Source organism: Chrysemys picta, chromosome 1 (genome assembly GCF_011386835.1).
Source record: "Chrysemys picta bellii isolate R12L10 chromosome 1, ASM1138683v2, whole genome shotgun sequence".
Lineage (NCBI taxonomy): Eukaryota > Metazoa > Chordata > Testudines > Emydidae > Chrysemys > Chrysemys picta.
This window is the reverse complement of record NC_088791.1, coordinates 191563516-191581628: the sequence shown is the minus strand read 5'-3', so window position 1 is coordinate 191581628 and position 18113 is coordinate 191563516. Positions and strand designations below refer to the sequence as shown.

At 41.3% G+C, this 18113-nt stretch overlaps 2 protein-coding genes across 4 annotated transcripts in view; both read right to left on the bottom strand.

Annotated features, from left to right (window-relative positions):
* Nucleotides 1–18113, bottom strand: part of MRPS6 (mitochondrial ribosomal protein S6) — a 69076-nt gene that overhangs the window by 30628 nt on the left and 20335 nt on the right. The gene's annotated exons all lie outside the window — the stretch shown is intronic.
* The window catches only part of SLC5A3 (solute carrier family 5 member 3), a 29020-nt gene continuing 20341 nt past the window's right edge, over nucleotides 9435–18113 (bottom strand). For all 3 annotated transcript variants that reach the window (XM_024102750.3, XM_008165229.4, XM_042855802.2), the window contains one exon: nucleotides 9435–17865. In XM_024102750.3, coding sequence (XP_023958518.1) covers nucleotides 15408–17549 — 2142 coding nt within the window. In that variant the 5' untranslated portion in view covers nucleotides 17550–17865 and the 3' untranslated portion in view covers nucleotides 9435–15407. The remainder of the gene's footprint in view (nucleotides 17866–18113) is intronic.

Sequence of the window (18113 nt, the reverse complement as noted above, 5' to 3'; positions counted from 1 at the left end):
GCCATAGTGAGTCAGACCAAAGTTCCATCTAGCCCAGTATCCTGTTTTCAGATAGTGGCAATGCCAGGTGCTCCAGAGGGAATGAACAGGCAGGTAATCATCAAGTGACCATCCTCATCGCCCATTCCCAGCTTCTGGCAAACAGAAGCTAGGGACACCATCCCTGACCATCCTAGCCAATAGCCATTGATGAACCTATCCTCTATGAATTTATCTAGTTCTTTTTTTAATTCTGTTATAATCTTGACCTTTACAACACAGGTTGACTGTGCTGTGTGAAGAAATACTTCCTTTGGTTTGTTTTAATTTCATTTGGTGACCCCTAGTTCTTGTGTTATGAGAAGGAGTAAATAACACTTCCTTATATACTTTCTCCACACCAGTCATGTTTTTAATAGACCTCTATCATATCCCCCTTTAGTCATCTCTTTTCCAAGCTGAAAAGTCCCAATCTTATTAATCTCTCCTCATTTGGAAACTGTACCATACCCCTAATCATTTTCGTTGCCCTTTTCTGAATCTTTTCCAATTCCAATATAAATTTGCTTGACTTATGACAAATTCACAGTACCCTTCCTGTTTTGGAGCTAAGCTATGGGTCAAACACCACTCTCCAGAAACCTTCACCTTGATAGACTTCACCTCTATCAGTATTAAGATTGAAAATTGTATATTTGTAAACTATTTTTTTATATAGGGACAGTACTCTCCTATAGGCTATTTCTTGAGGTGCCTTCCTGCTCTACTTATGATGTCTCAGATTTCAATGTCCGTGTCCATTCTCTCCATGTCACCCTCCCATGCACTAAACCGTAATTATTTCACTATGCTGCTCCCTTCCCCCTTCTCTCCCCTTCCCCCATGTTCTCTCTCACCTACTTTAAATTATTTTCTCATCCCTCACCCTCTCGTCCCTATTCACCTACCCATTCAGACACTGATTTGAGTGACCTAAGTAGGCTTGGCAGAATTAGATTTTTATAATTGACAGATTACACCAATTTTAAGCATTTTTTTTATTTAAATTCTCCACAGATATGGGAAACTATGAGCAGGAGAGGTCAATTTAAAGACAAGCAAGGAGATTAAAAAAGTTACTGCTTTGTAACAGTTAAAAACAAGTTGTCAACGCCACATGTCTAAAACATACAAAGTAAATACTGTATCTTTAAATCAAATTAACAAGTTCTCAAGCCAACATTTTTCTTACTTTGCTTATCAGTAAATTATTACCGACGCCAATAGATATTTAATTCTTCCAAGCCTAGACTCAAGACACCTGATGGCCAGAAGACAAAACTGACTGCTGCTGTTGAGGAACAGGGAGGATCCAATCAGTCCCCCCCCCCCCGCCCCTCCTCACACCAGTTGCTGGAAAAGGAGAGGGTGCTGGAGTTGCTTAGATTAGGATTTGTTTCCAGGCCCAGCATGGAAGCTCTATCTTTTAGCGCTTCTATCGAGTAGAGGTTTGATAAATATGAAAACCTAACCCCACTTCCAGCCCCTCTGGCTGCTGGCATAGAGCAGCACAATCTTCTTTCCCCTCGTGCTGCTGCACAGTTGAGGGTGGTGGTATAATTTACATCACCATGCCAGCTAGAAACCCCGATCATAGATCAGAGCCCCAGTGTGCTAATCGGTGTACAAACCACACAATGAAAACCACAGTCCCTGGCCTCAACAACTTATGATTAAGGCTAAGATTGTGTCACGGTTATCTTTAGTAAAAGTCAGGGACAGGTCACGGGCAATAAATAAAAATTCAGGGAAGCCCGTGACCTGTCCCTGACTTTTACTAAAGATAACTGTGATAAAATGGGGTGGGGGGGGGGGTCCAGCACCCACCACTGCTGCAGCTCTGGGGTCTCCCCACCACCCACAGCGGCTGGGAGTTGTGAGCCCCCCTCCCCTGGCTGACAGCTCCAGCCCTGCCGCCCTGGGGCTGAAGCAGAAAATGTCAGGGAGGTCTCTTGAAGTCATGGATTCAGTGACCTAATCCTAACCTCATTTATGATCCAAGTAGTAACTACCCCTCACCAACCATTCTTTTGCATTCTCCTTTGCCGGGGTTTGCCTGTGCTGCTGCTCACAGCTTTGTCAAGCAACAGCTGCAGCTCAAAACTAGCCTCTTTCAGTTTAAATTATTTGCTTTTGGTTGCATCTGCAGGATGCTAGGCATTTTCAAATCAGTTTCCACACTTCTGCAATTTAGAAGAGCTCTGAGCAGGATAGTACAACAGGACTGGAAGGGTCAGAATGCAGTCCCCTGCTACTGCCGGCAACCCCATCACAAAATGCCTTTCATAAACTTATCAAGCTCCATCTTAAAGCTACTTAGGTTAGGTCTGCCGCAGAGGCACGGGTACTGCATGACCTCCAGAAGACGAGGCTGCATTGGTTTATATTCACAGCCACAAAGGGCAAAAAGTTAAACTTTAAAACCTTGATTCTGCAGAAAATTATGGTAGGGGCCTCACACTCTAGTAATTATTAGATATTTGGAACCAGATTCCATGGTCTGAATGATCTTATTTGAATCACCTTTACAACTCCCCCATTCCTGGGGCATGACCATTCTCCAGCATCAATTAGATAAACTTTCAGCCTAATGAATTATACAAGAATGCCCACAGCCCAAGGTGTTCTTTATAACTGTTGAATGCTGGGACACCAAGGATGTCCCATACATAGAGGCCAGAATGTACCATGAGAGCCATTATAGTGGCTCTAGGGCCACTGAAAGATTTCTCTACATAGGAGGGCGTCATCTTGGAGGGTAATTACACCAGGCTTACGTTTGCAACACCAGATTGCACAAGTGAAACTGAGCCCAGTTTTCATCTCAACCTTGAGAACCCCTAGATTTAATTGCTCCCCCTCCATTCCACCGGTTGGGGGCAACGTACCAAAACAAAAATAAAGTTTACAAAACTAGTTTATGGTTAATATCGAGAATGGTTGCTGTCCATTTTTAGTATTATGAATATGATTATGTTATAATGCAAATGTATCACTCATTTCTATCATTCTGCAGAGACAACAGCCTCAAAGAAACATTTCAGTAAGACTGTGCTTTTTGGATGAAACCGAAAAATATCCTGGGATGCTCACTCTCTCAGGCACAGGCTGTGCAAACTAAGAGAACAGCCACATCACTAGCAAGAGAATAAAAGCTAAACATTTGCCACCACTGTCCTCCCCTAGAGTTTTTCTAAAAGAACTCATGGAGGTAAATATGGCAAGTTGGCAGCTGGTGTGCACATTCTGTCCACCTCCCCTCCTGGGCCTGCACTATTCATTTAGGGCTGCACTGCTATGGGCACACCAACATAACAGATTCTGCAGCTTCATTGGAGTGATTTGCTGCACTGCAAGCAGCTTTCTGCCAGTGCCCTGCACTTCAAGTTATGGAGGTAGCAGTGTTGAATCAAACCCTGCTCCCATGGCTTTTTATTTTTTTGGCACATGCCACACTAAGGCCTTGGCTACACTTACCCGGTAGTTCGGCGGCGAGCGATCGAACTTCTGGGTTCGACTTATCGCGTCTAGTCTGGACGCGATAAGTCGAACCCGGAAGTGCTCGCCGTCGACTGCGGTACTCCAGCTCGGCGAGAGGAGTACCGCGGAGTCGACGGGGGAGCCTGCCTGCCGAGTGTGGACCGAGGTAAGTTCGAACTAAGGTACTTCGAACTTCAGCTACGTTATTCACGTAGCTGAAGTTCCGTACCTTAGTTCGAATTAGGGGGTTAATGTAGACCTGGCCTAAGTGTATTAGCTCTGGTTTTCTGGCCAAGTTCTACAACTATGTTCTGCCTACCTAAATTCCTCTTATAGTTTTAAGTAGACTGGGATATTCTTAGTTTCTTTGGGTGGATTAGTATTTAAATGGTCACTAAGTTCCACCCCAGAAAGGGCTGCATTTTAGTGGTGGGTGAAGAGTGAGGGAATGCAAGATTTATTACAAGTAACCAAAGTCAATGAAGTTAAAACATAGGACAGCTTGCAATATCTACAATTTCTCCCAAAATAATTTCAGAAATACATGGGTTTGGGTTTTTTCCTCCCATTTTTATTGAAACTTTTTACAGAATACTTTTTAACAAGACAAAATGCCACAGTAAAGGAATGTAAACTGCAAGAAACAGTTTGAAGTATCCAGATACTCTCTAATAAGAGTTTTAGTTTGAAGACAAATGCAGTAGGCAAGATAATATGCAAACAGTATACACAGGGTCAGCAGTGAGAACTAGGAGTTTTGCATCAGGTTTACTTCAAAGTTTTTATAACAATATAATACTCTATTCACTAGACCAAAATTACCTTATCATACATCATTTCTATGACGAACTTCTAGATATGGACACTAACAATTTACAAGTATAATTAAGCTATATTCATCTCATTAACACTGCTAAATCTATATTCCTACTACAAGAATTTTAAAGTCTTTTGTCTAATAAGATCTTGCTAGACCCTTAAACAAACACTTGACCAAAGAGAGACCTGGACCCAACTAGATTTGCCTGATCTGCATGTCCATTTGGTTCATTCCATATCAGTCTGGGGCTGGGGGAAAAGCAGAATTCAAATGTTATATAATATTGTTTGGTTTTGGTCAGCAATGTACTTTAGTTGAATAGTTAAAAATAAAGCAGTTCATTAACTGGTATTTTATATAAAAGCTGCAGAAGATACAACAGCAACAAAAACAAAAAGTATTTCACAGAAATCTAAGAAAAAAGATCTATCAATATACAAGGTAAAAGCAGCATCACTTTGACACTGTGCTTTTAAAAAAAGATAAATGAAAAGATTTCTGTAGTGATATTAAAGAATTTGCTTTCTTCTTGAAGAAGACTACTAACATTTTGCACAGCAACTATTTTTTTTAATAATCACCTCATTTTAAAACGTGTATTCGTAGACACAGAATTGTCATATAACAGCATCACCATCTTTGCTCAGAGTGTCTGACTTTATACAGTGAAGCTGATAATCTATTTAAAAAGTGTCACAAGATGTCACTACATAGTGTATTTGATAGCAGAACTAAAATAAAGCAAATGCCTTTTAAACCAACACCATAAAGAAAAACCCGAAAGTGTTTTGTAGGCAAAAAACAAAACCATTTTTCAAACATGAGCATTTTGAGATTTCACCAGTAAAATCAGAGATCCTAGTTATATATTTATTTATATTCTACAACTACACTTTATCCTAGCCTAATTAAAGCACATTAAACCACTGAATTATACACATTTTCTTAAAACAAAAAACAAAACAAAACACCTTTAGAACAGTGCACATAAGTTTTTACACTTTAAAACATCATATGTAACAAGGTTAGTATTAATTTCAAAACAATTACATTTAAGGGCATAGAACATACAGTTACTGAATAAATACATGAGTATTTTTGCTTTATTATACACTACCGAATCCAAAGTGTGTCTCAAAGAAAGCTAGAGATTAATGACTCCAAAGATTTTTCAAACCTCTTCCACACAGTCCTTTCTCTGAAAGATTTTCACCAACAACTCTGTTATCTTAGGATAAGAATAAAAAAAATAAAGCTGCATGTTTTAGACATGCAAGAATCTTTCACTTTGGGTGCTCAAGCAGAGGTCCTGTGATGGCTATTCCCTACATCCTGGCCTTTATGGGTGGCTGGGGGGGAGGAGAGAAAAGAGACAGAAAAGAGAAGTAGAGTGGTGGAAAGCATACAAAGGGTAAACTGAACCATCACATTTCCTTCTGGATATCAAGGAAAGCTAAAGGGAAAAAAAAAAAAAAAAAAAACGAACACTTTCGTAGAGAATGGCATCAACAGAAGTTCTCCAAAACGGAGGGGAAGTTTTCCAGAATGACATGCACAAAAAGCTTTCAAAAAGCGGTCTCTTTTTAAAATAAGAAGCTTTTACTAAATCAGTGGGTGAAAATTAAGAAAAATAAGTTAAGGTAAACAAAAGGGTGTCATTTAAAATTAAGCTATAGAAGTGGCAAAATAGGCATTATCAAGTGCCATGGTTCAAAAGTTCAAGGCGATAAATAACCAGTTGTGTCAGGATGGGTAGGAAAATGCTTCTGGATCTCTGTGGCAATTGGTCCAAGTCCAAAGCAACAGATATTAGCCCCCAAGAAAGTCGGTTATAGAAGATCCTATGTTTGCAGTTTTGCAAGCCCCAAGAGTTAATGGTAAACCAACAACATTACATCTAACCTGGGTTCACATCTCTTTTGATTAGATCATTACTCACAAGACTGGTAGAGGCATGTTTACGCTATAAAAACGCTGAAGCAATTTCTTACACACTGTAGTCCATGGCATGGTCCAAGTCAGAGTGTTCTTGCCCATCAAATATGGTATGTGCATAAAGTAGCAAAAGGAATGTAATAAAGTTGTTACAGTGGTTCAGCAGTTTAATGCAAAACTCATTATTAATACAGGTCTTCACTTTTACCTGAATGCTAAAAGATCCTGAGCCACTGTTTTAACGTTCCAAGGATTATGCATTATTGCATTGGATTTTGCTTTCTATGCATGAAAACGATCCTGATAAACATCAAAATGGAGAGAAAACCTTGTCAAGTTACCCTCTTTCATACAACTGTGAGACATTACATAGCAGAAGGCTATGCACAGCTTCTCAGTATAAGAATATACACATAAAAGTTTGAGATCATGCAGAAAATATTCTTGGGTGCAGTTGTATTAATATGAATGATTCTACAGTAGACAGCATTAATACCATCAGTATTTTTAAAACAAAATAAAACATCTCTATTCATTAACAGCCATTAGACATCATGAATGAAATTCTAGCCCCATTTGCCATTGACTTCAGTGGAGCCAATATTTCACCCCATAACGGAGACTTCAATATAAGAGCCTGGTGATTATCCAGTTTACAGTCCCTTTAAAACGGAGAGAAATATACCTAATAAGCATATTTTAAGATGATAAACATTCCCTCCCTATGGTATAAATTTTTTTTTAATGAAATCTCAAAGATTAAACACTGTCTTCACAGCTGACTTGCATTAACCTACAATTGGCCTTTTCATAGCCGACTATGCCCAGGTTAAAACTATCCCATTTGACTTTCTTACATTACAGAAGCATTAAAAGATATATTCTGGAAGGAATGTTAGTAAGAAAAGAGATAAGGAACAATGGAGAGGAAAAGCAGCAAGAATCAGTTTCCATATAAAACTTGGTAATATTGACACTTGCACATGGACTAGTGTGGTCATACACTTTACTTCTCTTACTCCTATGACACCAAGACTGAACTAGTGTTTTCAGTTACAGATCAAACAAGCTATGTAAAAAACAACTGGTAGGTGTATTTTATCATCTATTAGATGTATTAAGTAAGGCTAGAGGATGTTTAATAAATTATGTGCAGAGAAGAACATTAGCAAGTTCTACACTGACTGCTAAGATGCAGAAATTGACCTTGCTTGGATATGAAGAAATCATGCAGAGATTAGTGGGGAAACAAGTTTCTTTTAAAAAGCCTCCCAACAGTAAGGGCATATCTACACTACAAAAAAGTGTAGAGTCAACATCCAGCCACCACAGTAATTAAGTCAGTCGGGAGTGTCCACATCCCCACACTCATTGTGTTGGTGGAGTGGATCCTCAGTAGCAGTGCTTGCATCGATGTACAGAGCAATGCGCTGTGGGTAGCTAACCACCAATGCAACTAACCGCAGCGGGGTTTGGGAAGGACTTGCGATACCTCATGGGAACAAAACATCATCGCAGGAGGGAATGGGAACATGGCTTTGACCTCCCACGATGGTTTCCTCCCTCCGTTCCTTCCTCCTCGGAGATCAACAGCAAACAACCCATACTTTCTTGCACCTTTTTTCCCAAAAGCCTGGCTTAGCCACACATATGCCATAGCTTGAGAAGCACGGACCTCGCTCAGCTCTGCACTCTTGTTGTGAGCATTACATACTTCAGGATAAGGCATGTGGTGTATTTCCAGAGCCAAGACAGGAGCCACCACACAGAACACTGATAACACTCAAGCAAGCCATAGAGCAAAACAATGCAGTTGCACAGCAGTTGAACACGGTGGAGTGCAGTTTCTGGTCCCAGGAAACAAGCACTGACTGGTGGGACCGGATCGTTATGCAGCTATGGGATGACAAGCAGTGGCTGCAGAACTTTTGAATGCAGAAGGCCACTTTCCAGGAACTTTGTGCAGAGCTTTCACCAGCCCTGAAGTGCAGCAACACAAGAATAAGATCTGCTCTGACAGTGGAGAAAAGTTGCGATCACTCTGTAGAAGTGTGCAATGCCAGACTTCTACTGGTCAGTAGGGAATCAATTTGGAGTTTGTAAATCAACTGTGGGAGCTTCTGTGATCCAAGTTTGCAGGGCCATTAATAGACTTCTGCTAAGAAGGGTAGGGACTCTGGGAAACGTGCAGGACATAGTGGATGGTTTTGCCGCAACAGACAGAACGCATATCCCAATCTTGGCACAAACCACCTTGCCAAAGACTACATAAATCGAAAGGGGTACTTCTCAATGGTGCTGTAAGTGCTGGTGGATCATAGGGGCATTTCACCGACATCAACGTGGGATGACCAGGAAAGGTGCGTGACACACACATCTTTAGGAACACAGGTCTGTTCAGAAAGCTGCAAGCAGGGACTTGCTTTCCAGATTGCAAAATAGCCATTGGTGATGTTGAAATGCCAATCGTGATCCTGGGAGACCCGGCCTATCCCTTGCTCCCATGGCTCGTGAAGCCATACATCGGCTCCCTGGACAGCAGTAAGGAGCAGTTCAACCATAGAATGAGCAAATGCAGACTGGTGGTGCAATGTGTCTTTGGACAAACTGGCACAGTTTGCTTACTAGATTAGACCTCAGTGAAAACAATATCCCCATTAAAAGAACAGGAGTACTTGTGGCACCTTAGAGACTAACAAATTTATTAGAGCATAAGCTTTCGTGGACTACAGCCCACTTCTTTGGATGCATGTGGGCTGTAGTCCATGAAAGCTTATGCTCTAATAAATTTGTTAGTCTCTAAGGTGCCACAAGTACTCCTGTTCTTTTTGCGGATACAGACTAACACGGCTGCTACTCTGAAAAATATCCCCATTGTTATCAGTGCCTGCTGTGTGCCCCATAATAGCTGTGAGGTAAAGGGAGAGAAGTTTCTGCAGGGGTGGGGTGTGGAGGCAGATGGGCTGGCAGCTAATTTTGAGCAGACAGATACCAGGGCAAGAAGAGGAGCCAAGCAAGGAGCTCTGTTTCTCTGGGAGGCTTTGGAAACGAGTTTCAGTAATGAACTACAGTAATGTGCACCGCTTATCTGCATTGTGCCTTCCTCCACCATCCCCTCCATTGCATCAGTTCCCCTGTACCTTCCCTCCCCCAAGTCCCCATGCTTGGAATAAATTAAAAAAAAAAAGTATTTAATTCTCTAAACATTGTCTTTTATTGCGCGCGCGCACACACACACACACCCCCATAGGAAAATAATTTTACCTTGGGCCAACTGTGTGATAAAATTGGAGGGGAGAAACCAAGCCTGCTTGTGTCTGAAAAAAAATGGAAGTCTTGCCCAATAAAGGTCTTTGAATGACTGCCTTTTGTTTTTAGCACCCTCCCCAGTGTTGAATGGAAGGGATACTGCCCCTTCCCCTGCCACTTCCTGAAACATTTGGGAAGGAGTATTGAAAACAGGGCATTGCTTGCAGGCCATTCTACAGGGGCTGTAGAGGGAATCTAGCTGCAAGTTGTTTTTCTTGACGCTCAGACGCCTCAATGTGTCCAATTGGTCCTTCATAATCTGCAGCATCTCATCCTGCATGGGACACTCATGCTCCTGGTATGCTCTCCATCTGTCTGTTGCTATGTCCAGTTTTTCAAACAATGAAATCCTCCAGGTTCTTAGCTCCGTGTCAGCTGTCCCAGAGGCATTCATTATCTCGTTGGACATGTCATCATGCATTTTTTTTCCATCTTCTAAAGCCTTTCCGCCAGCGTGGAGGATATGCTGAAGGCCAAACTTTCCACTATAAGGCATGCAAAGCACAAGGCAACCATTGTCAGTGCATACCCTGGGTGTAGTGCAAGGTTGCCATTTAAATATCACTTCCCTTATTACACTGAAGTGCAAGCCAGAAAATAATCAGAATCCCTGGCTGTTCAATGAACCAATTTGCTGTTCCAGCCATGGTGAGTATGGCCCAGCAGCCTGGGTAACAGGTCTTGTGCTGCAACTTGTGGGAAACCCGCATTGGGAGCACAGGTGGGTAGGTGGACAATGCCCTGCCTTAGGAACACAGACATTGCTTTGAGACCAAGGACCAGCTTTAAGCTTCCCAAATTGTGGTCTTTTTCCAAAGCGGCTTGGGGAGTGGGAGGGGGAGAAGAAAGAGGGTTGCAGCCGCAAGGGAACACAGGAAGCCCACCCAGCCTCTTACCTTAACATTGCTGGTAGTAGTCACCTTGGGCTTGCAGATTGAGGTCAACACCAATCCCTGCCAACCAAACCACCAGCATGTTTGGGAAACAATGGTCAAGGGACCCAGAAACCACCATGGGGCAGTAGGGAGGGGGAAGAGAATATCACATGCTCTATTGTTTGCAGTCTGAGCACTTGTAATGAAAAACTTCCACCCCAAGGTGGACCCTATGCAATATCAGTTTCCTGAGGGAAACAGAGGCGGCACAGGAACAAATGCTGCAAACATTTGGGTACAGACCAGGTCTGCATGTTGCTGCTGCAATGATGCCAGCACAGTTGCTACTGGAGTAGCATGGGAAAGTGTCCTACCGTGGAGGGAGAAATAAGGTAGCCCTCCGCAGAAGCCTTCTGCAAAGGATTGCAGAGTACCTCCATGAAAGTTTCCTAGAGATCTCCATGGAGGATTCCCAGGCCATCCCTATGCACATAAACAGTCTTTTCTGGGGGCGGAAGGGCACCCTCTATATAACTGAAGCAGCCACCGGGAGGCAGATACTCACTGCACCTCACTTTTTCTTCATATTAAAACAAAAAAAATATAACAGCATGTAACCCCTACAGTTTGATTGGAATTGCATATAATCACCAGAGATGCCTTCTGAGGCATCATGCTTGGCAACCATGCTGTCCTGCAACCAGCTGGACTGCTCTGGGGTTAAAAACAGCTCCTGGCTCTTGAGGAGAATGGATCCCCCACTCACCTCCCTCCCATTTGCCTCATCATCATCCAGAATATCCTCGTTTTCACCTGAGGTGGCCCTGGACTCAGACTCCTGGGAGGTATCCATGCTATGGTAGGTGGGTAGTGGTGGGGTTGCCACTGAGAATCGCATGCAGCTCATAGTAGAAACAGCATATCTGTGGGGCAGAATCAGAATGACTGTTCATCTCCCTTGTCTTCTGGTACGCCTGCCAAAGTTCTTTGATTTTCACGTGGCACTGCTACATGTCCCTGGTGTAGCCCTTCTCCCTCATGTCCCATGCAGTCTTTTTGTAGAGGTCTACGTTTCTTCAGCTGGATTAGAGCTGTGCCTGTACCGACTCTTTTCTTTGCAGACCAGTAAGATCCACCACCTCCTGTGTACTTACTTCAGGCTGGAGCACGTTTGGAGCTTTGACTCTCCATGGTCAGCTGTGCTGGCGAGCTCTCCACTTTGATCAAACAGGAAACGGGAATTCAAAAGTTCCTGGGTCTTTAACAGGGGAGAGGCGGTTTCCTGTGTACCTGGCTGCTGAGCAGCAGAGTTGAAAACCATCTCCAGAGTAATCATAGCTGAGAACTGTGGGACTCCTCCTGGAGGCCAATTCAGTCAACTTACACAACACTGCGTTTACACTGCCTCTCTGACCCACCAACAACAATGTGGGCGCTACACCTCTCACGAAGGTGAATTAAGTCGACGTTACAGGCGAGTTAGGTCAGTGGAAGGGACATGGTACAGTAGAACCTCAGAGTTATGAACACCTGGGGAATGGAGGTTGTTTGTAACTCTGAACAAAATGTGATGGTTGTTCTTTCAAGTTTACAACTGAACATTGACTTAATACAGCTTTGAAACTCTACTATGCAGAACAAAAATGCTGCTTTTAACCATCTTAATTCAAATGAAACAAGCACAGAAACAGTTTCCTTACCTTGTCATCAACGTGGGTTTTTTTTTTTTTTAAACTTTCCCTTTATTTTTTTTAGTGGTTTATGTTTAACAGTACTGTACTGGATGGTTTCCCCCTCTCCCCTCACGTCTCTGCTGCTGCCTGAATGTGTACTTCTGGTTCCAAATGAAATATGTGGTTAACCAGTCAGTTCATAACTCTGAGGTTCTACTGTAGTGTAGACACATGTATTATTAAGTCTACGAAAGGTGGCTTTCATCAACCTACGTTTATAGTGTAGACTAGGACTCAGTTATGAAGACACGGAGAGAATACAGCCATTTTATCAACTGAGTTTCCAACTATGACAACACTACTTTACCATAATTAATCCAACAATAGGTTGTCTTATTTCTGTGAAGCTACATAGTGACAGGACTAGATTGATCCCCATTGGAAATAAACTTTTAGAACTAGTGTAATATGGACTTTTAGTATGAAAAAAATTGAAATTTAAAAAAGATAGAGCTAAGTAAACTGTGTATTTTAGTATTCAAAGTATGATCAAACATGCCAATACACTGAAACTACTGGTCTTTAAAAGCATAGACCTAATACAGTTCTAATTCTTTGGGAATATTACATGTTACAGGGTTAAAATTTTATCACTGATCATAAGTATGAGTGTACATGGCACTGGGCACTGTGCAGTAAACATGTAAAGTGGGCTTGGCAGAAAAGAACTCATCTGGGGCAAAGGAACAAGGGAATAGACTGTACTAGGCAGGCTGCTGTTTATCTAGGTGGAGGCAAGATATATGCTTCTGGCCCTATTACTGTGTGAGGCATTCTAGGGAAGGGGTAAGAAGAACTGAAGCAGTGGCAGTAAAGCAAAGGGTCCCTGAGCCAGCCTACCTGTGAGAGGCAGGTGGTAATACAGTCATTAAAACTAGATCAAGAAGGGCCAGTAAGCAAACCCTCTAATGCCAGTTGTTGATGGAAATGTATGCGGAGTTAGTAGGGGATAGTGCTGGTTAACATCCCAAAGATGGCAGACCACATACCCCAAGTGTGCCACTGAGCCCAACTGAGCATTTCAGCCAGGCCCTGAAAACGCATATAGAAGCTCTTGGTCCATAGCCACTCTGTCTGTATACAAAGGGGTAAAGGCTCCCTGAGTTCTTTATCCCCCTCCTCTTCCTAGTGTATCCATCTAGATTTAGGGCAAACGCATCCAAGCTTTTTACTGTTTACCCTCCATATAAAAAGAGTTTTATTCATTTTTGTATACCGTGTATACCCCCATTACACCTCCAATAACTAACTTATGAACTTGAGTTTCCATTTTTACAGAATCTTTCATGTACTAAGAATTTATCATTTAAAAAAAGAATGTTTTTCTGTATGAAGTAACCCATTGAAACAACAACTTTTACACACATTGACACAACACTACCAAAACCAAGCCTCAGCCACATACAGTAATGGCCGTCATCTACACTATTCAAACATGGCTCATATGCTCATCTCTATATTGTGATCCACCGTGTTCTACCCTCCAAGTGCAAGATCTAAACAAAGCTGATAACGAACAGTAGTTGCTGTGAAACATCTTGGCATCTATTCAAATCCACAGACCTACCAGTCTCAATTGCTATTTCAAGAGTACGGTAAATTACCAGTTCCATCTGATAATCTAATTATTGTTGGTTTACCAAGAGCTGTTCAGTGACCCACTGGAGTTCTATGCAGCAAGATGTTTTTCCTCCAACAGTCAATAATTAGATTCAACCCAGATTCCATTAACCTACCATTTTTACTCACACCAAGTAGCACACTACATTAAAATCAACAGGCTACTCAGGGTAATTAAATTGGGTATTAAACTGTGTCCAATTCTGCAAACCCTTAATACAGTTGCCAGTAACAGCCCCTAGGGGAAATAACCTCAATCAAAGTCACATCTTTTGTGCATTCCTGTAATTTGAGGTTGCTTTGCTAAAGCACAAAAAGTTGTTTTGCTTTTCCACATACGCATCAAAAAGAGCCCAGCTGAAGATAATTAAGCTGCCCACTACATTCACTTACTTCCCCATGGGGAATCCTTCATACTATGTTTTTCCTAACATATGAAGTTAGAAAGAAAGAGTACTGTGCTAAATACAGACTCTTGTTATTTGTTGCTTCCACTTCCCTCTTCCGAAATAGCAATTTAAAACAAATATCCATAGTACACGTTTGTTAACATTTAACAGACTGCATTGCATCTAGCTTGGTGATAGGGTTGCTAGATGTTTCCTTCAGGGGTATTTAATTTTTTTAAATCCAGTTGAAGCATATTCAAGTTTCACTTTGATCATTCTTGGGCAGATCTCTTTTCCAAGGGATAGCATGCATCTGGAGCTTGCTCCTTAAGGAGAAGCTAACCATACTCATGTACACAGCAAAAATGTTAGAGAAATTTGGAATAGGGTGGGAGTGAATTTGTTTTGGTCAACATTTACTAGAAAATTCAGGTAGAGTATCCATCCCTTTTCCCCCCTCCCTCAGTAGGATCATAAACTAAAGTTTACAAAGTTAAACTGAGTGTAATACCTCAGGCTTACTTGCACCCATCCCTCAAAAATAAATATCAATCTTTCACCATACCAGTGTTTAAATTGGATAGGGAAAAAAAAAAAAAGGTTCAAATCTGTGACTAAGTATGTTTGGTTTCTAATCTTATGGAGAAGAGTAGAAGGCGGCTGCAGAGTGACAGCATGTTCCAAAATAATACATGAGGAGTTAAGGGCATTCAAAATGCTGTCTTTTTGTTGAGTATAAATGAATTGTGGGATTTAAACACCACACATTTTTTATACATAGTTTTTAAAAAGTGAAAAGCTGCAAGCAAAATTAAGCAGCAACATGTTGGTCAAGTTAGTACAAGTATGATAGAGGATAAACTATGTAGGGGTATCTTTAAATTTAGATTGACAGCCTTGATAATACCAATTCTACACTTAATTTTTCCCCCCCACTTTAATATTGGACTGAGCACCTTAATGTTCTTCCTTAAAAACAGCCACCTCCTTTTTCTTTGGTGTACACACACACAGCTTGCAACACTGCACTAAAAACCATATTCTTCCTTATTTAAACAGAGGAAATATAATACACATCTCAAATGGTCTTTAAATTGGCTGACAAGTTGATTTTACAATATAGCGTAAACAATGCCTGAGATGCAAGTTATGTATATTTTTTAAAAATTCTCCAGAGAGACTTGTTTCAGCTTCTGTATGTTTAGCCATACCCTTAAAGCTTCACCACTCACAAAGAGAAATAGACAAACATGAATATTCCAAGTGAACAGACACAAAACAGTCCAATATTTAGTAAAAGTTTAACTTTTGGAGTCTCTTCCAACATTTGTAAACAGAGAGTCTCTTCCTCCGTATCTTGGATGGCTCTTTCATTCATGTTTCTACTTCTAAAGCCACAGAACCAATCTATGAATTTCCAATGTTTATCTCTATCATCAGTCTCTTCCTCACGCTTTTTCTCACCCATGAGAGCCACCTGTCCATTGGAATAACAATCAACTGGTGTCTCAACTTCAGAGTGACTTACAGAAATCACTGGGTTGCTGTCTTCTCTGCAAGTAACTAGAAGATTTATATCCTCAGGCTTAATATTTTTAATATTTTCTTCAGATTTGCCATTTGGCAGGATATGATTGGCATTTTCATTACATTTCAAGATGTTTTTTTCTTGTACCTTATATGGATCCCCTTTTGAAGCATTTTCTTTTACAGGCCTGATTTTTAGAGACCAGAAAGTGGTTGTTCGAATCTGTTCCTTTGTTGGTGGTGGTGTAAAGAGGCTTACTGTAATAGTCACAATTCCAGTGATCCAAAACAGAGCAGTAGCAATATACATATAGTGGATATTTTTGATGAAGCCTGGCCTAGTATCAGGCTGGTTACACTCAGGGACACGATAAATAAATGCCAATATCAGCCTTGTAGATCCAAGAACAAACCCAACCATTCCACCATAGAATGCCCCTTGTTCGTTGCAACGCTTCCAAAATATACCCAACAGAAACAGCGCAGCCACTGGTGGAGTCAAATAATCCGCTACCTCTTGTATATAGAGATACATCTGGCCTCCTTGCATTTCCACGATTATTGGAACCCAAGCAATGCTTATAATTACCATGAAAGCAACAAACACTCTTCCCACAATCATTAATTCTCTAGATGGGGCACTCTTGCGTATGAGTTTGTAGACATCAAGTGTAAATATAGTGCTGGCACTGTTAAATATAGAGTCCAAGTCACTCATTAGCGCAGCAATCATTACCGCCATCATGAGTCCCCGCAGACCAACTGGTACAAGTTTCATCACCAAACGTGGATAGGCAATGTTAGAGCATCCAGCTCTGCTTCCACAGACTTGCATGCAGTGTTCAGGATTGATGCAGGCAATCTCATCTGCAAACAGTATACGTGAAATCATCCCTGGGATAACTATAATAAACATAGGCAACAGCTTTAAAAAACCTGCCATTAGTGTGGCTCCTTTGGCATGAGCAATATTTTTTGCAGCTAAAACTCTCTGAACTATGACTTGGTCAGCACACCAGTACCATACAGAAGCTGGGGTCTGCCCAAACAGAAATCCAGGCCAGGGAACATCTTCGTCAGTTGGCTCACGCAACATTTTAAGAGCATCAGGCTTTGGGTGGACATGACAAGAGTTGGTATTGGAAAGATTGTAGGTCAACAAGATTGACGTAATATTTGGTGTTGCCAACATATACCTCCTTTTAACTTCTTCAAACCCACCAACCTCCATCATACTTATGATCATGAGTGTGAGGGCACCAATAATCATAAGCAAAGCTTGAAGAGTGTCCGTGTAGATGACAGCCACGAGACCGCCAGTCACAGTCAACAAAGCAGTCATTCCAATAAGCAGGATAACTGACAAATAAAGGTTCCAACCTAAAGATTCTTGAATAAAGAGTGCACCTGAATACAAATCAACAGAAAGTTTGGTGAAGATATAAAGAATCAAAGACAACGCAGCAAAATATATTTGAATTCTATGTCCTCCAAAACGTTTGGACAAGTATTCAGGCATGGTATATACTCCTGACCGTATGTAGACTGGGATGAAAACCCATCCTAAAAGCTGTAAAAGCATTAAGGCGTTGAACTCCCACGCACCTACTGCAAATCCACTTGCTGCTCCAGATCCTGCGAGCCCAATGAAATGTTCGCTCCCAATATTGCTCACAAATAAGGATGCACCAATAGCTACCCATGTCATAGAACGGCCTGCCAAGAAGTAGCCACTTACGGTGCTTCGATTGTATTTCCACATGGCAAAAAAGCCTATGCACAGTACAAGCACAAAGTACAGTGTCACAATGGCAATGTCTGCTGTTTCCAAAGAAGCCCTCATTTTTATAAACAAAATGACTTGCGACTGCCGATGTCCAATTTTCACCCCCCAAGAAGTCTTTAGAGTAATATGTGAACCAGTTTACATTTATCAATACTGCAGATCAAATTCTTTGTCCCTTGGTTTGCTGTCTTGATGGTGGTGGTTGTAGTACACTTTGAGAAGACAGATTTATTTTCTCCGCTTCTTAAATGGAAATTTGAGAACTTAGCACGCACTTTTAATCGACTTTCCACAAGAGCATCAGCATTAACTCTGTTGATGTAGGAGAAATTCTTAGCTGCAGCTAAGTCTAGTGAGGCCTACTGTACCAACCCTGCAAGGCAGCAAAGACAAAAGACAAAGGTTGAATTAGAGAAGGATTTCACTCAAATTTATGAGAAAGATTTGAAGTCTATCAAAACAAGTGGTTGAACACAAGTCTTTTCCTCTTTTAAATTGTATTTGTGCACGATAGAACACAGAATTCATTACTTAAACTAAGTAGTGCCCTTTATAATTAAGCTGAAAATCTGGACATGTACATGTGTCTCAATGGATACAGCAAATACAAGAGCATAAAGA